The 27,551-nt window shown below is 48.1% G+C and overlaps 1 protein-coding gene across 2 annotated transcripts in view; it reads left to right on the forward strand.

Moving 5' to 3' along the window:
* The window catches only part of SBNO2 (strawberry notch homolog 2), a 196,834-nt gene that overhangs the window by 133,549 nt on the left and 35,734 nt on the right, over positions 1-27,551 (forward strand). For both annotated transcript variants that reach the window (XM_029613396.1, XM_029613397.1), the window contains 7 exons: positions 12,490-12,690; positions 12,956-13,134; positions 13,330-13,461; positions 13,732-13,867; positions 14,377-14,489; positions 24,383-24,454; positions 24,608-24,716. In XM_029613396.1, coding sequence (XP_029469256.1) covers positions 12,490-12,690; positions 12,956-13,134; positions 13,330-13,461; positions 13,732-13,867; positions 14,377-14,489; positions 24,383-24,454; positions 24,608-24,716 — 942 coding nt within the window. The remainder of the gene's footprint in view (positions 1-12,489; positions 12,691-12,955; positions 13,135-13,329; positions 13,462-13,731; positions 13,868-14,376; positions 14,490-24,382; positions 24,455-24,607; positions 24,717-27,551) is intronic.

Below are 27,551 nucleotides of genomic sequence, written 5' to 3' on the forward strand. Positions count from 1 at the left end.
TCCTCATGTGCACCAATGAGGAGACCTGAATGTAGTGAAACACTGTGATAAGGTGGTAGCTAGAGCCAGAGGGATGGCAGAGTACATGGGAAGAGGCGTAACCAGAAAAATAAAATTAGACAATGATGATGCCTCTGTACAGGTCATTGGTGAGACCTCACCTAGAATATAGTGTATGGTTTTGGGGGACATACTTCCAAAAAGGGTGTAGATGGGCTTGAAGTGGTCCAGAGAGAGGCAACTAACATAATATGGGATCTGCACCAGGAGGCCACCTAGAGCTGAGGTTCAGGAGAGCTAGGCGCCAGAGACAAACAGGTCCAAGCATCTTGCCATCTGAGAGCAGTTCAGTCCTCGCTCCCTCCGTTTGTGTCAGTGCTGTTTAGATGCTCTAAGCGATTTGACTACTTAAGAACATAACATAAGAAATTGCCAAACTGGGTCAGACCAAGGGTCCATCAAGCCCAGCATCCTGTTTCCAACAGAGGCCAAACTAGGCCACAAGAACCTGGCAATTACCCAAGCACTAAGAAGATCCCATGCTATTGATGCAATTAATAGCAGTGGCTATTCCCTTTTGTTCATGATAGGACATCCCCTCGGCCTATGAAATCTCTGGACAGGAGTGGAGTGGGAGGTGAGGCAATGGTCAGTTTCCTATACGTACCTGGATCAGTCAGGCTCCTGTGCACCCCCCCCCCCCCACCCTAGCAGATGGAGACAGAGAAGTTTTCAAAACAAAACTCCGCCTTATATAGGATGGTACCACCTACAGTCCGGCAGTATTTCTCTGTGTCCAGCAGATGGTGGAGGTACAAGGCCTACAGTCTGTGCTGATTGCTCAATGGAGCTAGAGTAGTGAGTTCTGAGAGTTTTAGAGAGTTTTAGGTCTGTAAAACTTTTTTACTTTGATTTAAAAAAAAGGAGCAGTTTCTGTCCTGAGCCTCCCAGGGGGTTTGTAAGGTCCTGAGGGGACCATCCCCCGCTGGTTGTTGAGGCAGCTGCATTACAGGGTCAAGTGCCCTCTTGTTCCAAGCTAGCAGCTGGGTGCGACACCGGGGAGCCCGGTTCAATCCACCCCGCCGGATCAGGACCGTGGACCACTGCTGGGCAAGTCTTTAAAAAAAAAAAAAAAAAAGTTTTGATTTTCTTTCATTTTCTGTCAGTGTCACCGGCGCTGCAGCTCTCTCTTCCCTCCCTGACTCTGCGCTTGGGCGGACCACGATTATTTTTTACAGAATTTAATTTTAGCTTTCTCAGGCCTGCTGCCCGATGCCGCGCTCGTCTGCACGCTGCACATGTGGCTCGGCCCGTGTGCGTCTTTCTCGGGAGGGGCTGTGCTCGGCGTGTCTTCCCGGGTGGGGAGGGATCCTCCGGGGCCTTGAAAATGGTTAAAGGCAAGGCTGCCCAAGCTCCTTCAGTGTTAGCTGCACCGAGATCAGCTGAGGGAGATCCATTCCCACTGAGCACGGGAATGGAGGCCATTTTGGAGTCTTTTAGATCAGTGACTCCTCTCTCTCTCTCTCTCTCTCTCCTCAGCCAGGGTTTCCTGGAGGGAGCAAACCTTTACAGCCTCTCTCACCTGCAACGGAGGATAGCCCTGAGTGGGCTTCTCACTCCTCCTCCTCTTCCTCCTTCACCTCAGAGTTTATTTTATTTCTCCATAAGCTTTTAAAGCCAGGAGGGAAGGGAAGCTGCAGGCTGGGGTAAGACTTCCTCTAGTGGTCTTAAGTCTCCTTCTCGAAAGCGGTCTGAGTCTAAGGGAGTCTCTGGGTCATCTAAAGCTAAGCGCCCTTTGCGTACAGGAGCTCATCAGACCGATACTGATTCCACGGGTCAGGATACGGACCCAGGGGACCAGGACCCGCAGGGCAAGCCTCTGATGGGGGTGGATATAGACCCTGATCAACATCCACAGGATCCAGCATGAGGTTCTCACATTGTGGAAGGAATGACCCTAAGGTGGTCAGTCTGTTTAGGAGGAAGGAGCTGGCTCTGCTTATCCCTGCCATACTCAGAGAGCTTGGCATAGATGTGCCGCCAGAGGAGTCCAGGCTAGGGGCCATGGACTCAGTGTTGGTGGGTCTGAGGGGCCCAGCTACTTCCTTTCCTTTTCACTTTTCTGCCACGGACCTGCTATATAGAGAATGGGATTCCCCGGATCTGGGATTGAAAGTTAGCAAGGCTATGGATAAGCTATATCCTCTTCCGGAGGAAGCAATTGACATACTGCGGGTGCCCAAGGTGGACGCGGTGATGTCCGCAGTCACCAAAAAGACCACAATCCCGGTTACGGGTGCTACAGCCCTGAAGGACCTGCAGGATAGAAAGTTGGAGCTGCAGCTCAAGAAAATGTTTGAAGTCTCGGCACTGTGAGTGCAGGCAGCTATGTGCAGCAATTTTGCCTTGCGAGTGGGCCTTCGCTGGGTTCAGCAGTTACAGGCTAATGCTGGTCTTTCTGATGCAGAAGCACAGCAAGCAGGGCATCTGGAAGCTTTGATCACTTATAGCGCGGATGCACTTTATGATCTGTTACGGACTTCGGCCAGATCCATGATGTCGGCAGTCTTGGCTCGTTGGCTCCTGTGGTTAAGAAACTAGTCGGTGGATATTTCCTCCAAGGCTCAGCTGGGGTCGTTGCCTTTCAAGGGTAAATTGCTTTTTGGCAAGGACCTCAAGGAAATGAATCAATCCCTGGGGGAGAACAAGGTTCACCGACTGCCAGAAGATAGGCCCAAGTCGTGAGGCTCCTTTTCTTCACGGTCTCAATTCAGAGGGAATTGGAGATTTTGTCCGTCCAGAGCTCCAGCTTCTTCCTTTTGGCAAGCATTCGGTCGCCAACAGTCCTGGTCTCAGCCCTTTCGTGACTGATGCTTTGGCAGAACCGGGGCTACCCAGTCCGCAATTGGGCCAAGTCTTCCCAATGAAGGAACGCCAACCCATTCCTCGGTTCCAGCTGTCGGGGGCAGATTGTCCCTGTTTTACGAGGAATGGGTCAAGGTGTCGTCGGACCAGTGGGTCCTTACTGCGATAAATCAAAGCTACACTTTAGATTTTTCACACCGCCTTCCGGAGCGGTTTCTGGCCTCCCCATGTGGTTACGAAGAGAAACGACAGACAGTACAAGATACCTTGCAACGCCTTCTGCAACTGTATGCCATCACCCCGGTTCCTCAGGCGGAGCAGCGAAAAGGGCGTTATTCCATTTTCTTCGTAGTCCCCAAAAAAGAGGGGTCCTTTCGACCCATTCTGGATTTGAAGCACGTAAACCGCTGCCTCAGGGTGCCACGTTTTCGCATTAAGATGTTACGGTCAGTCATTGCCTCGGTAAGAAAAGGAGTTTCTGGTGTCACTGGACCTAACGGAAGCGTATCTTCACATAGGCATTCGGGCCGACCACCAGAAGTTTCTGAGGTTCTCTGTGATGGGTCGCCATTTTCAGTTTCGAGCTTTGCCTTTCAGTCTTGCCACCGCACCCAGACTGTTTACCAAGGTAATGGTTGTGGTGGCGGCTCATCTGTGCAGAGAGGGGTTCCTGGTGCATCCATACCTGGACGACTGGCAAATTCGGGCAGAGTAGGAGTCGCTCAGCCAGTTGGCAATTCGCAAAGTGCTTCAACTCCTGCAATCACTGGGTTGGGTGATCAACTTAGCCAAGAGCCGACTGGTGCCCATCCAGTCTTTGGAGTTTTTGGGAGCTCTATTCAACACTCAACAGGGGAGAGTGTTCCTTACCTTGGACCGAATTGTCAAGCAGCAAGGACAAGTGTGGGACTTATTGGCCAACCGTCTCCCCAGAGTGCGTGATTATTTGCAGGTTCTTGGCTCCATGACTTCCACCCTGGATCTGGTGCCCTGGGCCTTTGTTCATATGCGTCCTTTACAGTCAGCGTTGCTTTCGCATTGGAATCCAGTCTCCGAACAGTTTAATTTACCACTCCCTCTTACGGATACGCGTGCTCCAGTCTCGATTGGTGGCTTATCTTGGACAACTTATCCCGAGGAGTTCCCCTGGAGGTGCCAGAATGGACAGTGGTGACCACGGACGCCAACCTCTCTGGTTGGGGAGCGGTTTGCCTGAGGAAGTCTGTGCAGGGACAGTGGTCCCAGGAAGAATCTCAGTGGTCGATCAATTGTCTGGAAACCAGGGCAGTGTGGTTAGTGTTGCAAGCGTTCTGCCCTCTCTGCCATGGGAAGTCAGTCAGAATTCTTTCCGACAATGCGACCATCTTGGTTTATATCAATTGCCAAGGGGGAACGAAGAGTCAGGCAGTTGCCATGGAAGCCCGGCAGCTGATCAGCTGGGCAGAGAAGCATTTAGTAAGTATTGCAGCGTCTCACATAGGAGTCGACAACGTTCAGGTGGACTTTCTCAGTTGGCTCTGCATCGATCCCAGGGAATGGGAGCTTGCAGACGAAGCTTTCCAGCTCATATGCGACACATGGGGCGTACCCTGCATGGATATCATGGCAACGTTTCAGAACACCAAGGCTCCGCGCTTCAGTCGCCGCAGAGAAACAGGAGCAGAAGGGGTAGATGCCCTGGTGCTGCCCTGGCTGACTGGCATGCTGCTGTACGTCTTCCCTCCTTGGCTGCTGATAGGCAAAGTGCTCAGGAGAGTGGAGATACAGCAGAAGTCATCCTCATAGCTCCAGAGTGGCCGAGACAGCCTTGGTTTGCAGACCTGGTCAATCTGGCAGTAGCAGGTCCCCTGAGGTTGCCACTGCTCCCGGACCTTCTCCATCAAGGGCCCGTGTGTTTGGAAGAGGTTGATCGCTTTTGTCTAGTGGCATGGCTTTTGAGAGGCGCCGCCTGAGGAGCAAAGGGTATTCGAACGCTGTGGTAGCAACACTTCTCCGGTCGTGCAAGACATCCACCAACCTCACGTATATGCGCGTGTGGAGAATCTTTGAATCTTGGTGCGTAGACCGGGCGATTGTTCCTACTCTGTCTTCTGTGTCGGATATTTTAGGTTTCTTGCAATCCGGACTCGCCAAGGGCTTATCGTGTAGTTCCCTGAGGGTTCAGGTGGCAGCTCTTGGTTGTTTGCGCAGTTCCATTCAAGGCGTGGCGTTGGTTGCTCACCCCGATGTGGCTCATTTCCTAAAGGGCCAAAGCATTTATGTCCCCCGATCAGGCACCCTTGTCCTTCTTGGAATCTGAACTTTGTTCTCTCAGCTCTGTGTATGGCGCCCTTTGAGCCTCTGAAAACGGCTACAATAAAGGATCTCACATTAAAGGTGATTTTCCTTATCGCTATCACATCTGCTCACAGGGTATCGGAGCTCCAGGCTCTATCCTGTAGGGAGCCGTTTCTGAGAATTTTGGATTCTGGTATGTCTTTGCGGACGGTTTCTTCCGAAGGTGGTGTCTGCTTTTCACGTGAATCAGTCAATGGAGCTTCCGTCGTTTCCTGTTTTGGACCGGTCAGACTCTGTCTAAAGACTTACGGAAGCTGAATGTTCATCGGGCGTTGTTGCATTATCTGGACGTTACTAACGCATTTCGTGTGACGGACCATCTTTTTGTGCTGTGGGCTGGTCCGAAACAAGGAAATATGGCATCTAAAGCTACGATTTCGAGCTGGTTGAAAGAGACTATAGGCTCTGCATATTTGATGCGTGGTAAGCCTGTACTGTTTAGTCTTCAGGCTCATTCTACCCGTTCACAGGCTGCTTCTTGGGCAGATTGTCAAATGGTCTCACCGCAGAAGATCTGCAGGGCGGTGACTTGGAAGTCTTTGCATACCTTTGCCAGACATTACAGACTGGATGTTCAGGCACCGGGTGAAGGATGCTTTGGAGAAGCAGTGCTTAGAACAGGCCTCTCTAGATCCCATCTCAGGTAAGAAAGCTCTGGTACATCCCAGGAGTCTGGACTGATCCGGGTACGAACAGGGAAAGGAAAGTTAGTTTCGTTCCTGTAGTATCACGGATCAGTCCAGAGTCCCGCCCAGGGAACGCATGGAAGTAAGGGAGAGTCCGCTCAGTTATTGATTGATTTGTTTTCAGATCTGGAGAAATTGGATTGATCATCCTCAAGTGGTTCTACAGGTTCAGTTCCTAAAAGGGTTAAGTGAACCGGTTATTTCTTTTTCTTGTTGAAGAGTTATTGTACATAGTTATGGTGGTTTTTTTGAGAGCCATTCTGCTTTGACATTGAGTAATACTGCCGGACTGTAGGTGGTATCATCCTATATAAGGCAGAGTTTTGTTTTGAAAACTTCTGTCTCTCCATCTGGTAGAGGTGGGGGGCAAAACCCAGGAGTCTGGACTGATCCGTGGTACTACAGGAACGAAAATTATTAGATAAGAAACTAATTTTCCTTTCTCCTGCTCCTCCCTTGTTCCCGATGGCAGAAGCTTCCCCGAGAGTGAAAGGCTGAACAGAGCAAGACTGGGCCTATGTGCTCTGGTATAGATCTGTCCTTCTCCTGGCTGGAATGTTTCCAGGGCCTGTAGATCTTTGTGCAGGGCTGCCCAGCGAAGGCAATGCAACCTACTATGTAGGGATCGCGTGCTTGGGTCTCCCATTTGTCAATCACAGTGGGAAAACACAGCAGGGAGGCTGTCCCTGGTAATGTTCAAGGGGATGTGGATCACGAGACATCGGAGGAGTCCGATAGGGCTTTTGCTTTCCTGTTCATACCCAGATCAGTCCAGACAAGTGGGTTTTGCATCCCTACCAGCAGATGGAGGCAGAACAAAAAGTTTTCTGAAACTGCTACATAAGCTAGACTGCCACCTATTGTCCCTCAGTATTGACTTGTTTTTCTCTGATTCCAGCAGATGGTAGAGGTGCAAACCTCTAGGAAAAAACAAAAAAAAAAGAGACTAGAATAGAAAGTTTGAGGTTTTAGAGGCTCCCTGGGGAGCTAGGCTCCTTCATGGATCACCCCTCAGGTGGAGCAGGATGACCGGGGGGTTGGAAATCCCTGGCTGGTGTTCATCGTTGTCTGGCCGGAGGCCCTCATAGCCAGGGGACTGGCTTCCTCAGGGTTTCTGAGGTCGTCTCCTGGTTCTTCACTGAACAATCAAGGAAGTACCCTGTTAACCTTAAGCTGTTATTTAAAAAGAAAAAAAAAAGAAAAACAAAACCCTTTTGTGGCAGCGCCTAAGGGATAGTCTGAGGTCATGAGTGAACCGGGGACTGTAGGAGCTGTCGGCGCTTTCAAGAGGGGAAGGTTGGGAAGGTTCTCCCTTGGTCCCTTCTCCCTGGGGATCCCGGGGCTTTTGAGGGAAATCGCAGCCATGCTGGTACAAGCCATGGGTGTGGCTGAAGATTGTCGGACCAACGCTACTGTGGGGCGGGGGGGGGCCTCCATTGTTGCCGTGCCAGCGACCTTCGCCGTTCCCATGCGCCACCTGGGCTGATTTTTTTTTTCTTTGTAACGCATGTCATTGCAGCCATGTGTGTGGCCTACTGAGCCTTTGGCGTGCGCCGCGTGTGTGCGTACGGCCCAGTGAGCAGTAGAACTTCTGTGTTTTATACCTTTCTCTAGGTCTGTTATTATACAATAATTGTAATTGTTGCTTGCAAACTGTTATTTTTAAGATCCAGTATACCTGCTTTTCTATTATTGTATAGCTGTTCTTTAATAATCTGGTTAATATTGGCACAGACGTGCTGAGGGGGTCCTTTAATAGCTAAAGGACTAATAAAGTTCCAGAAAGTGTCCTGCTTGTCCCAGGTTCAACTGTTTGTTTCCCTCCCACCCTACCCCTCTACCCACCCACCCCTGGAATTAGATTACTATTATAGACTGTCTAAATTAGCAACAACATTAATTAGTAAGTTAACAGCTAAGGACATACCAATCCCAAACTTAACCAATATGAGAACTATCCAATGCAACTGTTGTAGAGCCTTTATTCTGAGGGAAAGCATCTGGAGACTTGGAGCTTGCCCAATCTGTGCACAGCTCTCTTCTTTGAAAACGGAGCTGACTGAGGTTAAAGCTCAATTAGCTTCAATTAAAAGGATTACACCCATATTGCATTACTCAGAAAATAATTCCCCAACATCAAAGAATAACCAGGAGTCAAGAAAAAGAAATACAGTAGACTCAGGTAGGATAACACATGTGTCCCACAGTCACCCATTCTTGACAGATGGGAAACCAACAAGTACACCCTCCCACTCAATCAGTTCATCAAGTAAATCATTAAAAAACAGGATCACAGTGGGCTCTGGTAGAATTAGACCTGTAACAAGGAGACACACACAGTATCAAATGTAACAAGAACATAAAGCCCTCCCTATATTAACTGAAGTAATTCTAGAGAAAAACATTGAGATGGATAACTCTGTCATCAATGGCACAACTGCAAAAGGAACGAGTAAAGTGAATAACAAATCTCAACTAAAGTCTCATAAGGAGTACAGGAAAAGCAATAACTGTAAAGAGAGTACCTGGAAAGCTATGACTACAAATGCTCATAGTTTGGGAAATAAAATCCCAGATCTGCAGGCCCTAATGACAGAGGCAGAATTGGACATCGTTGCTATCACAGAGACATGGTTCACAGAATCTCATGATTGGGACACGGCAATACCAGGCTATAACTTGTTAAGGAAGGACAGAGTGGATAGAAAAGGGGGAGGTGTGGCTCTTTATGTCAGAAATAATATCCAAGCATCTGAGCTGCAAGGTAGTTGGGGCAAGGAAGAAGCACTATGGGTCGACCTAAAAACAGATGATGGAGCATCCATTTATATTGGAGTGGTTTACAGGCCTCCAAACCAAAAGGAAGAGCTGGACAGAGATCTGGTTGAAGACATCCATAAGATAGGTAAGAAAGGGGAAGTGGTGATCATTGGTGACTTTAATATGCCAGATGTAGACTGGAAAATCCCATCTGCAGAATCTAAAAACAGTAGAGCAATACTGGATGCCATGCAAGTATCTTTGTTCAAACAAATGGTATTGAAACCCACGAGAGAAGGAACTATTCTCGACTTAGTGCTCAATAATGGAGAAATCGTCTCTGATGTCAAGGTGGGCGCCCACCTCAGCACCAGTGATCATCAAACGGTATGGTTTAATATCACTAAAAGAATAGGGAAAAGAACCACAAAGACCCGAGTTTTACAGTTCAAAAACACAGACTTTGAGGAAATGGGGAAGTACCTAGAGGAAGAACTAAATGGATGGGAAAATGAGAGAGATGTGGATCAACAGTGGACCAATCTAAAAGGAGCAATCGCCAAGGCAACTGCTCTATATGTTAGAAATGTAAAGAAAAGCAAAAGAAAAATGAAACCTATCTGGTTCTCAAAGGAGGTGGCTGACAAAATTAAAGCTAAAAGAACTGCATACAAGAAATACAAAAGATCCCAAAGGAAGGAGCACAAAGAAGAATATCTGATTCAACTGAGGGAGACAAAGAAATTAATCAAGTTGGCAAAAAGTCAAGCAGAAGAGAGGATTGCCAAGGACATAAAATATGGTGACAAAACATTTTTCAGATACATCAGCAAAAAAAGAAAAGTCCAAAGTGGTATAGTGAAATTGAAAGGTGGAAATGATCAATGTGTGGAGGGAGACGAAGAAATGGCAGAAATATTAAACGAATACTTCAGCTCTGTGTTCACTAAAGAAGACCCTGGAGAAGGACCATCTCTACACAACAAGAAACTGGAGGGAAGCAGAACAGAGGAAAATCCATTTACAGTAGATAATGTATGGGAAGAGCTAAAGAATCTGAAAGTGGACAAAGCCATGGGGCCTGATGGGATTCATCCAAGGATACTGAGGGAGCTCAGAGATGTGCTGGCGGGACCGCTGTGCGACCTGTTCAATAGATCCCTAGAAACGGGAGTGGTGCCGAGTGATTGGAGAAGAGCGGTGGTGGTCCCTCTTCACAAGAGTGGGAACAGAGAGGAGGCTGGTAACTACAGACCAGTTAGCCTCACTTCGGTGGTGGGAAAAGTAATGGAGTCACTGTTGAAAGAGAGAATAGTGAACTATCTACAGTCCGGAGAATTGATGGACCAGAGGCAGCATGGATTCACCAGAGGAAGATCCTGTCAGACAAATCTGATTGACTTTTTTGACTGGGTAACCAAGGAATTGGATAGAGGAAGAGCACTCGATATCATATACTTGGATTTCAGCAAAGCTTTTGATACGGTTCCGCACAGGAGACTGGTGAATAAAACGAGAAGCTTGGGAGTGAGTGCCGAGGTGGTGACCTGGATTGCAAATTGGTTGACGGACAGAAGACAATGTGTGATGGTAAATGGAACCTTCTCTGAAGAGAGAGCGGTTTTAAGTGGTGTACCGCAAGGATCGGTGTTGGGACCGGTCCTGTTCAATATCTTTGTGAGCGACATTGCGGACGGGATAGAAGGTAAGGTTTGTCTTTTTGCGGATGACACTAAGATCTGCAACAGAGTGGACATGCCGGAAGGAGTGGAGAGAATGAGACAGGATCTAAGGAAACTGGAAGAGTGGTCGAAGATATGGCAGCTGAGATTCAATGCCAAGAAGTGCAAAGTCATGCATATGGGGAGTGGAAATCCGAATGAACTGTATTCGATGGGGGGGGAAAGGCTGATGTGCACGGAGCAGGAGAGGGACCTTGGGGTGATGGTGTCTAATGATCTGAAGTCGGCGAAACAATGCGACAAGGCGATAGCTAAAGCCAGAAGAATGCTGGGCTGCATAGAGAGAGGAATATCGAGTAAGAAAAGGGAAGTGATTATTCCCTTGTACAGGTCCTTGGTGAGGCCTCACCTGGAGTACTGTGTTCAGTTCTGGAGACCGTACCTTCAAAAAGACAAAGACAAGATGGAGGCGGTATAGAGAAGGGCGACCAGGAAGGTGGAGGATCTTCATCGGATGACGTACGAGGAGAGATTGAAGAATCTAAATATGTACACCCTGGAGGAAAGGAGGAGCAGAGGTGATATGATACAGACTTTCAGATACTTGAAAGGTGTTAATGATCAAAAGACAACGACAAACCTTTTCCGAAGGAAAAAAATCAGCAGAACCAGGGGTCACGATTTGAAGCTCCAGGGAGGAAGATTCAGAACCAATGTCAGGAAGTATTTCTTCACGGAGAGGGTGGTGGATGCCTGGAATGCCCTTCCGGAGGATGTGGTGAAGACCAGAACTGTGAAGGACTTCAAAGGGGCGTGGGATAAACACTGTGGATCCATAAAGTCAAGAGGCTGCCAATGAAGAGTGGGTGACTCGCCAGAATGATGGCTACTGCCTGGAGTCAATACCCTTATTAAATAAACATACACAGGCTTACGGTGACTCCAACATCGCTCTAAGCTTCAACAGCAAGAGGAAATGTGGAAAAAAGGATTCACACTCACAAAGAGGGGAGTAGCTGGCTTGTTACGGCGGTTACTACCCCAAATCAAATAAGCCTGATACTTCACTTTCAATGCATATACAGCAAAGTTCTCTGATTCAACGGCAGGGGAGAAGAAAAACTGATACTTCACACATCCAGCAGAGCTCTCTGCTTCAACGGCAGGGGAGAAGAAAAGAGGGTTCGCACTCACAAAGCGGGGAGTAGCTGGCTTGTTACGGCGGTTACTACCCCAAACCAAATGTGCCTGATACTTCACTTTCGATGCACATCCAGCATGGCTCTCTGCTTCAGCGGCATGGGAGAAGACTTATACGTCACACACATCCAGCATAGCTCCCTGCTTCAACAGCAGGGGAGAAGAAAAACAACCAATAAGGGCTAATAACATAGTCTGGGTAAAACAAATAAGCATGGGTGCAGCTTGCTTATTGCGGCGGCTACTACCCCTAACGAATCAAGCTAGATATTTCACTTGGATGCAGCTCCATCACTGCTCTCTACATTAAAGGTGGGGGTGGAAGGGAAATAGAACCAAGAGCTAAGAGAAACAGATAAGTATGAGAGAAAATATGTGTGAAGCTTGCTGGGCAGACTAGATGGGCCATTTGGTCTTCTTCTGCCGTCGTTTCTATGTTTCTAAGTCGCGTGGGAAGCCTACATTGGAGCACACAGATTTGCTAATGGCGCCAAAGCCGCGTGTTGCGGCCTGCAGGGTCTGGTCTTCCCAGCTCAGAAGCAGTTTCCCTGTGCTCTGGCTGCTCGGTTGGAGAGGCAGGGTCCTCAATGGGGGGGGGGGGGTGCTTTGGAGAAGAGGGCCCTCCGTTCCTCGGGGGCTGCAGCTACCATCCCGAGCGGGCCTCGGGGGACAGCTGTACCCACCAGTGATCGCAGGCAGGAGCCCACAGCAGTCGGAGATTCCAGGAATTCCCCTTCCCCCCTGACACCTGTGTTGGCAGGAGGGTCAGGATGGGGGAGGGGATTTGGATGGCAGCCTTCTTGATCAGGGGGTTGAGGATCCGGAAGATTTCTCACCGGGGGTTCAACCTGCTTCTCCATAGGGCCTTCCTGGCTTAAGGCTCTGCCTTCTGAATGCGATCTTGTGCTGTCCCCTGAGGCATTATGGGACCTCTCTTGTTACTTGTCTCTCCTCGGCAGGCCGGCCCAGAATGCGCTGCCCGAAGGTCCCCAAGGGGAGCCTGGAGTTTGCGGGGGTGATCAGGATCAGTGAAGACAGCAGCAGCGACTCAGAGTTGGGCCTGGACAGTGATTTCAACTCCTCCCCAGAGTCTCTCTTCGACAGTGATGATGTTATTTTTGTGGAGCACACCATCAATGGATTTGCATTGGAAGAACGAGGTAACCTGGGAATGGAGGGAAGGAGGATTGGGAAAAATGGGAAGGGAGGGATGAGGAGTGTGATTTGAAGGGAGGGATATGGCAAAGGGGAGAGGGCTCTCATGTGTTCCCCTCAGTTTTGGAAAGCGAGGGAAGAGTGGGAAGGGCTGTTACAGGGCAGTTGATTATTAAAGGCAGCAGATGGCAACGGCCCAGAGGTCTGTCCTTAGCTTTCTGCACCTCTAGCTTCTGGCAGATTCTGTAATTGTGTGTGTGCTTCCCACAGGGGCTTTGCCACTTCAGGGGCTGCAGAGGGACCTTCATTCCACCCCAGGGATGCTAGAACACGTGGAGAAGATGAAAATGGACTTAATGATGAAGGTGAAGACTCTGGGGAAGGACCTACCGCTAAACACTCTGGACGAGCTGATTGATCAATTCGGTGGGCCAGACTATGTGGCGGAGGTGAGTTCTTCCTACCTTGCTGCATGCCTCCTGCCAGCAGAAGGCACAGGTTTCTGCCCATTTGTGGCTCGAGGTGGGAAAAGGGCCAGGCTGAACCTGCTTAACAGGGGTAAGGGCCCGGCTTCCACTGTGGCATGGGAACGCGCCTGGGAACTGTCGTTGAACATGATGGTTGTGTTCTCTGCATGTTTGCAGATGACAGGCAGGAAGGGGCGTGTGGTGCGTCGGGCAGATGGTGCCATTACCTTTGAGTCTCGAGCGGAACAGTGCCTCTCCATTGATAATGTGAACCTGAAGGAAAAAGAACGTTTTATGAATGGAGACAAGGTGAGTCTGAATCTCCAGGCCAGGGCTCTATGCCTGCTGCAGTGCAGATAGGAAAGAATAGTGACACCAATACAGCATGAACTTGAAAGCCTCCGGCCTAGCTGGCTGTCTCTGCCCATGATGGAAGCTGCATTGTGTTTGTGATTGGACTGTCTCTCTGATTTTTGCTGTCCTGTGCCTTGCAAGTACCTTCAGAAACAGCTGGAGGTTAGTTGTGTGCTCTCTCTCTCTCTCTCTCTCTCTGCTGACGCTTCCATTTGTCTCTTTCAGCTTGTAGCAATAATCTCAGAGGCCTCCAGTTCTGGAATCTCCCTCCAGGCAGACCGGCGGGTTCAGAACCAACGGCGACGGGTTCACATGACTCTCGAGTTACCATGGAGTGCAGACAGGGCCATCCAGCAATTTGGTGAGTGCAGGGTCTCCTTTTTTAGCACCAATGATCCTCCTCTTACAGAAACATCAATTTCAGCTTTCCTGTTCCTCTCACTCCTCAGCCTTTGGCAGGAATACTTCTGCTGAAGTGCAGCCCATACTCCTTTAAGACTCTGGGGATTCTTTGATGTATGCCCCTTCCCACTAGGAGTAACCTAACGGTTAGAGCACTCTGCTATGAACCAGGGAAGCTAGGGTTCAAATCCCACTTCTGCCCCTTGTAATCTTGGGCAAGTCACTTCACCCTCCTTTGCTTCATGTATAAACTTAAGGCCCTATTTACTAAGCATCTTTCCCACAGATGCAAAATGGAGAAGACCTTTAGGAAATGACCACCTTAGATTGCTAGCCCTCTGGCAACAGGGTAATATCAGCTGTGCCTGAATGTAACCCGCCTTGAAGTAGCTGACCAGTCACAAAAGGTGAAATATAAATCAAAAATTTAAAATAAGCTAAATCCCTCCTCCTTGCCGCTCTCTTCAGGTCGAACTCACCGATCAAACCAGGTCTCAGCCCCAGAGTACATCTTCCTGATCTCGGAGCTGGCAGGGGAGCGCAGATTTGCATCCATTGTGGCCAAGCGTCTGGAGAGTCTTGTAAGTTTACCCTGCACTCTTGAAACATGATCACAGATAGAAATGTAGCCAGATTAGCACACCCAGTCCCAACATCTCGCACAGGTTATGCCAGCGAGATGGAGAAGGGAGGCTGCTTAGAGTGACCAGATAGCTCTATTTCCAGTGGAACAATCCTGGTTTTATCTCATTGAATGCATGGATATGTGGTTCTGATTTCTCATCTGAGTTTCCTAAGAAAAGCAGGATTAATGCCCATGCATTCAGTGTGCTAAAACCAGAACTGGATCAGCATGCTGCTCCTGGACATGGCATTATATGCTTACCCCCTAAGTATCACTGTGTCTATCCCATGGCACATAGAGAGGCCCCTTGGAGGAGTCTTGTATTACCATCGTGCCACCACACTTGGAGTATTGTTTGCAGTTCTTATTGCCCCATCTCAAAAAAAAGATATAGCAGAACTAGAAAAGGTACAGAGAGAGGCAACAAAAATGACATTCTGATTTGGTTTATTAAAATTTATTAATTGCTTAACACAAATGGCCTAAGCAATGTACAAACAGGAAATAAAACATTCATAATAAAAACATATAAAAGGCATAAAAGACATAAAATCTCAAGCAGCCACATAACATAAGAGGGTCAATACTGTGGTTATTAATAAAAAGCTTATTTTAGTAAAAACCTTTTAAAAGAAGTCAAAACTTTTTAATGCAGTCCAGCCTTCAGAGTTCCATAGGTAAGGAGTTCCAAAATATAGACGTCGCAACCGAGAAGGCAGAGTCCCTTGTTGTAAGGCAAGCATGTCTGACAGAAGGTACATCGAGCAATCCTCGTTGAGAGGATCTAAGTTGACAAGATGGCTCATATATCTTTAGCAGAACATTAGACCATGGACAGGAAAAGAAAATTGGTTCTTACCTGCTAATGTTCGTTTTTGTAGTATCACGGATCAGTCCAAACTCCTGGGTTTTGCCTCCCCTCCAGCAGATGGAGACAGAGAAGTTTTGACGGACTCTGTCCTAAACCTATAGGCCATCAGTATTTCTCTGTCTCCAGCAGATGGTGGAGGTGCAAAACCTACAGTCTGGTCTTAGTCAGTTAGTTGTGTAAAAAAAACAAACAAAAAACAATTCAGAAGAAGACAGAAGAACTTACTTTCTACACAGCCTTCAGAGCCTCCCAGAGGTTGGCAGGTCCCGAGGGGACTTCCCCCCCTGGTATTTGAGGCACTTGGAGCGAGAGATTGAGAACTTCCTTGTCTGTCTGTCTGCCCGCCCCCCCTTAGGTTTTGGGGTGATACCGGGGAGCCCGGCTCACTCACCCTCGGAGGCAGAGGACCCAGGAAGACAACAAACAGGTTTAAAAAAAAAATTTTTGCGGCTTTGTTTTTCCTGTTACAGAGGCAGAGTGCCTCGCCGTGCCGGTTCTCCTTCCGTTATCGGGCTGCGCTGGGGGGAGGGCTTGGTACCCAGTTGGCGTTCTTTTACTTATAGTGCGGCCATTTATTTTCTTCACGCTGCGGTGAGCGGCCTGCAAGGCGTGTGGAGACACAGGTGCGCGCGTCTCCAGAGACTGCCTTTGCTCCGCCTGCCTTCCTGGGGGAGAGGGAACGTTAGCCGCCGCCGGCGTTTCTAAGCCATGCCGCGAGCCAGGGAAGCTTGGGTGGCTGCAGCAGGACACCCCAGATCCGTTCCCGCTCAGTGCGGAAACGGAAGCCATTTTATAATCTTTTCACGTGGCTGAGCTAGCTGCGGGGAGGGAGGGGAATTTCCACCCACCTTTATCGCCACATTTTCAGGCCCCTGAGGGGGGGGGGGGGTAAGCAGGCAGAGAATACCATTGACTAGGAGGGGCAGAGCCCTAAGTGGGATTCTGACTCCTCCTCTTCTTCATTTTCTTCCGAGTTTATTATGCTCCTGCACAAAGCATTTAAAGCCCACAAAGCTGCCAAGAAAGGGGCAGGAGCTGCCTCGCTGGTCTCTGGGGCACGTGGTCCTAAGTGTCCTCTGCTTCCAGAGAAAGGGGATGCTCCGGTATCGCGGTCCCTCTGTTCCGCCCCATCCTGTCTGGTGGGCGATGTGTCCTCGTCAGATTCTGACCCGGAGAACCTGAATTTAGGGGACAAGCCTCCACTGGGGGCGGATCCTGACAGTGATTTGGACCAGGTCAAGCCACAGGGCATGGAGGGAGCTGACCCTAAGGTGGTCCATCTCTTTAGAAGAGATGAGTTGGACCCACTCATCCCTGCTGTTTGGTAAGAATTAGGTATTGAGGTACCTAAGGAAGATTCCCGATTGGGGTACATTGACTCGGTCACGGTGTGTCTCCGGGGGCTGACAAAGTCTTTTCCCTTTCATTTGTCCATCACCGATTTACTGTTCTGTGAATGGGACACTCCAGAGTTTGGGCTGAAAGTCAGCAAAGCAATGGATAAACCTTATCCGCTGCCCAAGGAGGCTCTGGATCTGTTGAGAGTGCCTAAGGTGGACGCAGCGGTGTCTGCGGTAACCAAAAAGACCACCATCATCCCGGTGACAGGAGTGACGACACTTCAAGACCTTCGGGACCATAAGCTTGAGGTGCAGCTCAAGCATATATTGGAAGTTTCTGCGCTAGGGGTCCGGGCTGCTATGTGCAGCTGCTTTTCTTTGCATGCAGGGCTTCGTTGGGTCCAACATCAGCAGAACATTACCTCTCTTTCTCAGGAGCAGACTGTACAGGCAGGACACGTAGAAGCCGCGGTGGCGTACAGTGCGGATGCCTTGTATGACCTGCTTCGAACATCAGCCTGGTCCATGGTGGCAGCTGTCTCGGCCTGCCGCCTACTCTGGTTGAGGAACTGGTCGGCCGACGTCTCCTCTAATGCTCAGTTGGGATCTTTGCCATTTAAGGGCAAATTGCTGTTCGGAAAGGAATTGGAAGATATGATACAATCCTTGGGAGAGAACAAGGTCCACCGCCTGCCTGAGGAAAAGCCTAGACCAAAAGGGTGCTTTCCCTTCCCGGTCTAGTTTCCGAGGGAATCGTAGATTCCGAGCTTCTCATTTGTCAGGTTCCTCCTCCAGACAGGCTGCAGGCAGCACTTATGATCTCAATCCTTTTGTGGCCGTAGATTTGGAAGATCCGGGGCCCCTCAATCCACAGAAGGGATTAAATCCTCTCAATGAAATGCGGCTGGTCCATTCCTCTGTTTCGCTTGTGGGAGTCAAACTGTCTCAGTTTTACGAGGAATGGGCCACATTAACGTCAGATCGGTGGGGCCTCATGGTGATAAGACAAGGCTCACTTTAGATTTTGCTCTGTGCCTTCGGGACCGCTTCCTAATCTCCCTATGCTCGTACGAAGAGAAACAGGTGGTCCGGGACACTGTAAGACGCCTTATCGATCTGGGAGCAATTGTTCCAGTTCCTCCTGAGGGTCAACGAAAGGGCCGTTACTCCATTTACTTTGTGGTTCCAAAGAAGGACAGCACCTACCGGCCCATCCTAGACCTAAAGTGAGTCAACAGATGCTTTCATGTTCTGTGCTTTCGCATGGAGACTCTACAGTCGATCATTGCCTTGGTTCACAAAGGTGAGTTCCTAGCATCCCTTGATATCACGAAGCGTATTTACACATCGGTATCCGTCCTGACCACCAGAAGTTCCTGCGGTTCTCCGTTCTGGGAGATCATTTTCAATTTTGCGCTCTACCCTTCGGCCTGGCTACGGCACCCAGGATCTTTACCAAAATCATGATCGTAATGCATCCCTACCTGGATGACTGGCTGATTCAAGCAAAGTCGGAGGATCTCTGTCATTCATTGGTGAGCAGAGTGCTTCAGCTGCTACAGTCTCTCTGTTTGGTAGTCAACCCTGCCAGGAGCCACCTAACTCCCTCGCAGTCTTTGGAATTCCTGGGAGCTTTGTTCGACACGCGGTTAGGGAGAGTCTTTCTGACCGAGGATCGCATTGTCAAACTGCAAGGACAGATTCGAGATTTGTTGTCCAAACATTCTCCAAGAGTATGGGAATACTTGAGGGTCCTTGGTTCCATGGTCTCCACTCTAGAGTTAGTGCCATTTGCATTTGCTCATATGAGACCTCAGCAGTCAGCATTGCTTTCCCTTTGGAACCCAGTTTCTGAACAGTTTCATCGTCTCCTTCCTCTTACAGATTCTGCTCAGTCCAGTCTCAACCGGTGGCTCCTCTCTGACCACTTGAACCAGGGTGTGCCCCTGGAAGTGCCTGTTTGGACGGTGGTGACCATGGATGCCAGTATCTCTGGCTGGGGAGTGGTTTGTCAAGACAAATCGTTACAGGGCCTCTGGTCACTGGAAGAATCCAGGTGGTCCATCAACCGTCTGGAGACCAGAGCGGTGAGATTAGCGTTGCAAGCCTTTCTGCCGCTTCTGCAAGGGAAATTGGTCAGAATCCTGTCTTGACCGCAACAATGGTGGCTTATATCAATCGCCAAGGAGGAACCAAGAGCCAACCGGTGGTGATGGAAGCTCAGCTCCTGATTCATTGGGCAGAGCAGCATTTAATCAGTATTGTGGCCTCTCACATTACTGGAGTCGACAACATTCAAGCCGACTTTCTCAGTCGCCACCGTCTCGATCACAGAGAGTGGGAACTCTCTGCAGAAGCTTTCCAGATGATATACAATGTGTTTTCCAGATTGAGCGTGGATCTCATGGCCACGTTCCGGAATGCCAAGACTCCTCGTTTCTTCAGTCGGCGCAGGGAGACGGGGGTGGAAGGAGTGGATGCCCTGGTTCTTCCTTGGCCGACAGAATTCCTACTGTATGTGTTTCCGCCCTGGCTACTGATCGGAAGAGTGCTTCGAAGAATAGAGACTCATCTGAGAGAAGTGGTACTAATTGCGCCAGAGTGGCTGAGGCATCCCTTGTTTGTTGATCTAGTCAACCTAGTGGTGGACAGCCCCCTGCGGTTCCGAGAGTTGCCGAATCTTCTGCATCAGGGGCCCATTTGTTTGGTAGAGGTGGATCACTTCTGTCTCATGGCATGGCTTTTGAGAGGCAACGTTTGAAGAGCAGAGGATACTCAGATGCAGTGATAGCTACTCTCTTGAGGTCCTGAAAGACATCTACCTCTCTAGCTTAGGTCAGAGTGTGGGGAATCTTTGAGGTCTGGTGCATTCAACACAGGATAGATCCCAACTCAGGTGTTGGTGTCGGATATTCTCTCCTTCTTGCAGGCAGGCCTAGCTAAGGGCTTGTCCTGCAATTCGCTACATGTGCAGGTAGTGGCCCTTGGATGTTTCCTTGGTAATTTACGAGGAGTTTCCTTGGCCGCTTATCCGGATGTGGCACGTTTTTCTTAAGGGGGTGAAATATCTGCATCCTCCGCTCAATTGGCCTTGTCCATCATGGAATTTAAACTTGGTTCTTAAAGCTCTGTGTAATGCGCCATTCGACCCCATAAAGAGGGCTACTTTGAAGGATGTTACTTTAAAGGTGTCATTTCTCGTGGCCATTTCTTCGGCTCGCAGAGTGTCTGAGCTTCAAGCATTATCCTGCAGGGAGCCCTTTTTACAGATTACGGATTCGGGAGTATCCTTACGGGACAGTTCCTTCCTTTCTTCCCAAAGTGGTATCTTCTTTCCATTTGAATCAGTCTGTGGAACTTCCATCTTTCTCTGACTTGGATCTTTCTGGTCCCCACTCTACTGATTTACGGAAGTTAGACGTCCACCGGGCCCTGTTGTGTTATTTGGAGGTTACAAATAGTTTTCTCATGTCAGACCATCTATTTGTACTATGGAGTGGTCCCAGAAGAGGTCATGAAGCATCTAGGGCTACTATAGCCCGTTGCATAAAAGAGGCCATTGGCTCAGTGTACCTCCTTCATGGTTGTCCCCTCTCGGAGAGTCTCCGAGCGCATTCTGCACTTTCACAGGCAGCTTCGTGGGTCGGGTGCCAACAAATTTTGCCACAGGAGATTTGTAGAGCAGCCACTTGGAAGTCTTTGCACATCTTTGCTCGTCATTATCTATTGCATGTGCGAGCCCCAGACTCTGGGAGTTTTGGGGAAGGTGTGATCTGAGCGGGACTCTCAGGGTCCCACCCCGGGTAGGAGAGCTCTGGTACATCCCAGGAGTCTGGACTGATCTGGACTCCTGGTTATTTACTCTTTTAGATAATAAAAGGACTAGGGGGCACTCCATGAAGTTAGCATGTGGCACATTTAAAACTAATTGGAGAAAGTTCTTTTTCACTCAACCACAATTAAACTCTGGAATTTGTTGCCAGAGTTAGTGTAGCTGTGTTTAAAAAAGGACTGGATAAGTTCTTTGAGGAGAAGTCCATTACCTGCTATTAATTAAGTTGACTTAGAAAATAGCCACTGCTATTACTAGCAACAGTAACATGGAACAGACTTAATTTTTGGGTACTTGCCAGGTTCTTATGACCTGGATTGGCCACTGTTGGAAACAGGATGCTGGGCTTGATGGACCCTTAGTCTGACCCAGTATGGTATGTTCTTATGTTCAGGGAAAAGAAAATTAGTTTTTACCTGCTAATTTTTGTTTCTGTAGTACCATGGATCAGTCCAGAGTCCCGCCATTTTCAGCGTAGGGATAACTGAGAGTCCGCTCATTCAGTTCTTGGTTAATTTGCTCTGCAGATAAGTGATTTAGATAATTTGAAATTTTTTATTGATGTTTTTCAAACTTGTTATGGGCTCTGCTGCCGGTTGGGTTAGTTAGCCTGGTTTCTAAGGAAGTAAACCGTAGTTATAGCAGATAGCTAGTTGAATTGGGTTTTGGATCACTCTGCTTTGATACATTGAAATACTGACGGGACTGTAGGTGGCACCTCAGGGTTTAGGACAGAGTCTGTCAAAACATCTCTGTCTCCATCTGCTGGAGGGGAGGCAAAACCCAGGCGTCTGGACTGATCCGTGGTACTACAGGAACGAAAATTAGCAGGTAAGAACCAATTTTCCTTTTTTGACATATTGAGTGAAAGTTTGTTTTGATGCAGCCAATGTTTAATAGTAGAAATGCAGATATTAAGGTGCTCCAAAGTTTTGTCCCAAGTTGGATGTCATTGAATAAAAACTAAATGTCATTAACATACATTTTATAACAGTCAGCAAGAGTAGCAAGAAGCTTAGCAATTGGCACCAAGTAGATGTTAATGAAACTGCTGATAAAGCAGAACCTTGTGGAACACCAACTTTCAATATTTGCCAATTTGAGAAGTTATTGCAAAATTTAACTTGATATGACTGGTTATTAAGGTATGATGAGAACCAATTGAAGACATTCCCTGAACTACCACATTCTCAAAGTAGATATCTAAGAATATCATGATCAATGGTGTCAAAGGCTGAAGAAATAGCCAAAGAAATAAGTAAAAATTGGTGGCCGCTATCCATACCTCTTCTGATAGTGTCTTTTAGTGATAACCTGGAGTTTCTGAATCCAAACTGATTGGAATCTAGTATCTTTTTCTTTTAAAAACTGTTAATTGCTGTAAAACAGTACTTTCAGTAACTTAAGAGATGAAAGGTAAAGAGGAAATAGGCCAATAGTTACTTGGATCAATGCAGTCTAGACCAGATTTTTTCAGGAGTGGTTTTACAACTGATTTTTTTTTTTTTTGATGGGCCTATTAGTTATTCCCGCGCGATACAGAAAGTAAAATGTGCAGGAATTAACTCCTGCCCAAAGGCTGAAGTTAATTTCGGCCGGCACAGGGAAAGTGTACAGAAAAGCAGAAAAAACTGCTTTTCTGTACCCCCTCCGACTTAATATCATAGCAATATTAAGTCGGAGGCCCCAAAATTAAAAAAAAATTTTTAAATCTGCCCCCAGGTTGGAAGACGGACGCTCAATTTAGCCGGCGTCTGTTTTCCAAACCCGTGGCTGTCAGCGGGTTCGAGAACAGACGCCGGTAAAATTGAGCGTCGGTTGTCAAACCCGCTGACAGCCGCCACTTCTGTCAAAAAGGAGGCACTAGAGGCGCGCTAGTGTCCCTAGCGCCTCCTTTTACCGTGGGCCCTCATTTAAATACTCGATCGCGTGCCCAGGAGAGTGGCCTGGGCGTGTGCCGGCTCTCCCACGGTTTTTACTGTATCGGCCCGTATGGTTGTTAATGAAGGAGTAATGATGTCTTTGATTGCTTTGAAATGAGCAACTGATGAATTGGTAGAGAGACAAAAGACATTATTCATTGAAGAGAGAATTTTAGTTACTTCAAGTTGGGACACATCAGCAAAAGATGACCAGTTTGAACAAGGAGAGGAGGTGAGATCATTATACCAAGGAGAAACATTAGCAAAGGTCAAACTAAGATTTCTCAATTTTTAGGGAAAAGAATTTCAGAAATGCTTCTGCAGATGGCGTATTGGAGGAAGGTAAAGAGGCATTTGAAGTGCAAGTCAGATTCTTAGCTAGCTAAAACTAGTGCCTTTGGATTATAGCCGATACTTCTAACTTTTTTTTTTTTCAGAATAAAAGTTCTTTATGGCCTCTAACGTTTTAAATTGATATTCAGACAGTAAGAGTCTAAAGTTAGTTGCACCTACAGCTGACGTTCGCTTTTCCTAAGACTTTCTAAAAAGAATCAAAGAAGGAGTAAGCTATGGTTGAGGTTTCTTGTTAATGCTAGAAACAGGTCTAAAAGGGGCAATAGAGTGCAGTACTGAGGTAACTGAATCCGTCCAACAAGCAATTAAGTCTTCTAGATCATCGGGTAAAGAAGCATTTAAGAGAGAATGGCTTCCCTGTGAGGAAGAGGCTATGCAGATTAGGACTCTTCAGCTTGGAAAAGAGACTGCTGGGGGGGGGGATATGATGGTGGTTTATAACATCATGCGTGGGGTGGGACAGGTCAATAGGGAACGGTTATTTATCCTTTCAGAAAACACTAAGACGAGGGGACGCTTCACTAACTGGTTGCAGATTTAAAATCAATTGAAGAACACGTTTTTACAGTCCGTGGGCAACTAAGCTGTGGAATTTGTTGCTGGAGGATGTGATCCAGGTTAATAGCACAGCTGGGTTTAAAAAGCTTTGGCAAGTTTCTAGAGGAAGGATCCATTAACAATTGTTAGTCAGGCAGACTTGGAGATCACCACTTAACTTCTGAGCATGAGCGACGAGGATTGGAAGGATCTGCTGGGTACTTCCTAATGATCCGGATTGGCCATTGAGACAGGATGCCGGGCTCGATGACCCATTGGTCTGACTCTGCATGGCAGTATTTATTTATTTATAAACATTTGATATTCCATCTTTTCCCAAGTTAGGCTCAAGTTGGATTCCAAGCCAAATTACAATCAATCTAATCAAGAGTAGCGGACATACAGTGAAGTTACTAAGTAGTACATTTAAAACAAATAGGAGAAAAACATTTATTTTATTTTTTTTACTGAATGCATAATTAAAGCTCTGGAATTCATTGCCGGAGGATGTGGTGAAAGCTATTGGGGTAACTGGGTTTAAAAAAGGTTTGGAGAAGTTCCTGGAAAAAAAAAATCCATAAACCATTATTAAAGTGGACTTAGGGAAATCCACTGCTTAATCCTGGGGTAAGCAGCATGAAATCTATCGACCTTTTAGGATCCTGCCAGGTACTTGTGAGCTGGATTGCCATTGTTGGAAAACAGGATACTGAGCTTGATGAACCTTTGGTCTGACCCAGTATGGCAAGTCTTATGTAATCAAAGACACTAAAGAAGAGATCAGCGCATGTATACAGAGGTAGTGTGTAAGAAGTGATGTAGGTTGAAACAGAACATACAGAAAATAACAAAATGTTCTTACCAAGGAGTAGGGACTGGCCACCCTGAGCCACTGCTGACTTGTTTGCCACCTTGTAGCACTTTCCAGGATTTTGGGTTGTTTTTTTGTGGTGTTTTGGTTTTTTTGAGAATTCCCATTTTCTGTTTTGGCAGGGTGCCTTAACTCATGGAGACCGGCGAGCAACTGAATCCCGAGACCTCAGCAAATACAACTTTGAGAATAAAGTAAATAATTTTATTCTGTATGTGATGTGTGTACCTTTAGCATCCATCCCTTATCTGCCCCTGCCAATTTCATTTTGCCTCAGCCATGTTCAGAGTTTTGAACTGTGGCCTGGCTGTCCTTATCTGTGTAATTGTTGCCTCGTTTTCTTGCAGTATGGGGCCAGAGCACTGGAGAAAGTCCTCGCCACCATCTTGAATCACTCCACCAACAGGGTTTTGCCACCCAAGACATATCCAGGAGGAGATACTGCTTTCTTTCATGGTGGGAACAATTGTATTTCCTACCTTTTAAGCACCCTTTAAAGGTGGGCTGAAGCTAGGCGAGGTGCCTCTTCCGCGCAGGCACCCTCGCGTTGGGGAAGTTGGCAGTCTGTCACCTAAATCATTAGAACTGTCTCTAATTTTATGCCCTTTTGTGCTTTAATATACTGTGAACACCATCTATTCTGTTAGCTTGAGTGTGCATGCACCCACGTATGGGCTTGTGTTGAGGGAGAAAGGGACAAGTGTGTGTGTGTGCGCATGGACTTGTGTTGAGGGAAAAAGAACAAATGTGTATTCCTCTTCATCCAGTTAGGACAATCTATACAAATGGGTTATGCACACTAACCAGCAAATGGAGACAGATTAACAAGCTTGCTGACGTCACCCTTTGTTTTCCTGTGCTGATACCAGCCTGCGGTATTCTCTGTCTCCAGCTGTGCTGTGGCCTAAGGCGTAGCTGAATGAAGTTAGGTGATTGGGCTCTTGAGGTAAAAGTATAGTTCTCCCTCCCTCAGTCAAGCGGGTTCTTGCCAGGGAGGGCTCCAGCGATGACATTTGACATCCCCCTCCCTCTGTTGAGTTGGTTGGTTTGAGAAGAGCTTCCAGAAGGGTAAGGTTGGCATCTATTCTCGTTGCCCTTCCTTGCTCTTCTTCTGTCCCCCTTCTCTCCCTCAGTATCGTTTTGTACATCCTCTCCCCCCAGTCGTAGTTTCTGTGCCTTAAAGAGCCTGGTGTTTGTATTTTTTTCACCCCTGGGTGAGCACATTGCAGCGAGGCAGCCATTTGCAACTGCATGATGTGGAGAAGAAGGAGCTGGTGGCTCAGCGCAGGAGAAAGTCCATGTTCTCACAGGCCAAGCAGGATGTTAGTCCTCACATATGGGTGACATCATCAGAATGGAGCCCAATCACGGAACACTTTTGTCAAAGTTTCTAGAACTTTGACTGGCACCAGCATGGCACTAACCCTGCATCCAGCAGGGGTCCCCCTTCAGTCTCTCTTTTTTTTTTTTCCACGTAGCAGTAGCCACACGGGTTAAGGAGCTCTCTAGAGATTCCTGACAGGAATTGTCCTCATGGAACTTATTTCTAAAATTTCAAAAAAATTCTACCCCATAGGGGTCCCCCTATCGATTCCGTAATCCGCGGTCGATTCCCGTCGAGTTTTCTCTTCGGGGCCTATCGGCCATCGACCACACCGCGGCAAATTTTTGTCGAAGCCATGACGACAGGTTTTCGTCTGTCCCCGGATTGTCCTCTGACAATGTCCATTACAGACCCACATATGGTCTATATGTTTTGTTTGGGGGTCGGTCCACGACGTCTTAACTTTGCACCAAATGTGCTCAAATGACACCGAAGGGCCATAAGACCTGCTCAGAGAAGATGGAGTTTCTTTTTCAGGCAAAGCCACCAACTCCATGAAGCGCTTCGACATCGTCTGAACCAGTGCCATCGACCTCTTGCCAGCAGCGAGACACCAGTGCTGTCCACCCGGCACCAACTACTCTGAAGGCATCGATAACTTCTTCTTCAGCTCCGGAGAAGGACTGAGGGGAACATCGTGAAAAGAATCAACACAGTCATCGGAAGGCTCAGTCTGCTGATCCAGGCAAGGCATCGGCATCGACAGAGCCACCGACAAAGAAATCCCGTCCAGAGTAGGCCCCATCCTCCTCTGCGACTGGGTCACCGAGGCATTCCCCACCTTCATTGGTGCTGGGAGCCACAACTCCACTTTCACTGTTGGACCCTCCGGCTACGACAGTGCTGCCTCCTACTCCGGAGCTGGGGTTCCACGCTCCAAGCTTCTGTGAGGAATTGGAATGGATGATCCAAGAGGCCATCGGGAAGGCACTGCAGGGCTTCCAGCCTCCATCGACGCTGGCACCGTTCCCTGTACGTATCCGGGTCAGTCCAGACTCCAGAGTTTTGCCTCCTCTCCAGCAGATGGAGACAGAGAAGTTTTAACGGACTCCGTCCTATACCCCTGAGGTGCCACCTAGAGTCTGTCAGTATGTCTCTGGTGGAGGTGCAAAACCTTTAGTCTGGGTTTAGTGTTAGTTTTTTAGTTTTGTTGGCATTCGTTCCTTAGGTAATCTTAAAAAAAAAAAAAAAGAGAGAGAGAAGATATCTCTTTAAGCCTCTTTAAGCCCCACAAGATGCTGGAAGTGCTCCAATTCGTAGATGCACCCAAGGAGATCATGTCCATACCCATTCATGAAGTCCTCCTCGACTTGTTGAAGAGGAATTGGGAGCATCCAGGATATGTACCACCGGTGAATCGAAAAACAGATGCCACCTACTTGGTACAGATAGCCCCTGGTTTCCAAAAGCCATAGGCTGGATCACCATTCCCTGTACGTACCAGGATCAGTCCAGGACACCTGGGTTGTGACTCCGCACCAGTAGATGGAGACAGACTAAAACTTGTGGGCGGAGCCATATATGCCCCTGTGCCAGTCACAGCCCCTCAGTCTTACTCTGTCTCCAGTAGATGGTGCAGGTCCGGTCACAGCCCTGCCTGCCCTGGTTCTGGTACTCGACCAATTCTGGATCTCAAAGGGGTGAACCGATGCCTACGCGTTCCTCGCTTCAAAATGGAGACCATCCGGTCCGTCATCGCCGCGGTCCGGCCAGGCGAGTTCCTGGCCTCCCTGGACCTCACGGAAGCGTATCTTCACATAGGTATCCAGCCGTCATTCCAACGCTTCCTCAGATTCTGCATTCTGGGTCGGCATTACCAGTTTCGGGCGCTCCCTTTTGGGCTCGCAACGGCCCCTCGTATTTTCACGAAGGTGATGGTCGTGGTGGCGGCGCAACTGCGCCGAGAA

The sequence above is a fragment of the Rhinatrema bivittatum genome, chromosome 8 (genome assembly GCF_901001135.1).
Source record: "Rhinatrema bivittatum chromosome 8, aRhiBiv1.1, whole genome shotgun sequence".
In the NCBI taxonomy this organism is placed as follows: domain Eukaryota; kingdom Metazoa; phylum Chordata; class Amphibia; order Gymnophiona; family Rhinatrematidae; genus Rhinatrema; species Rhinatrema bivittatum.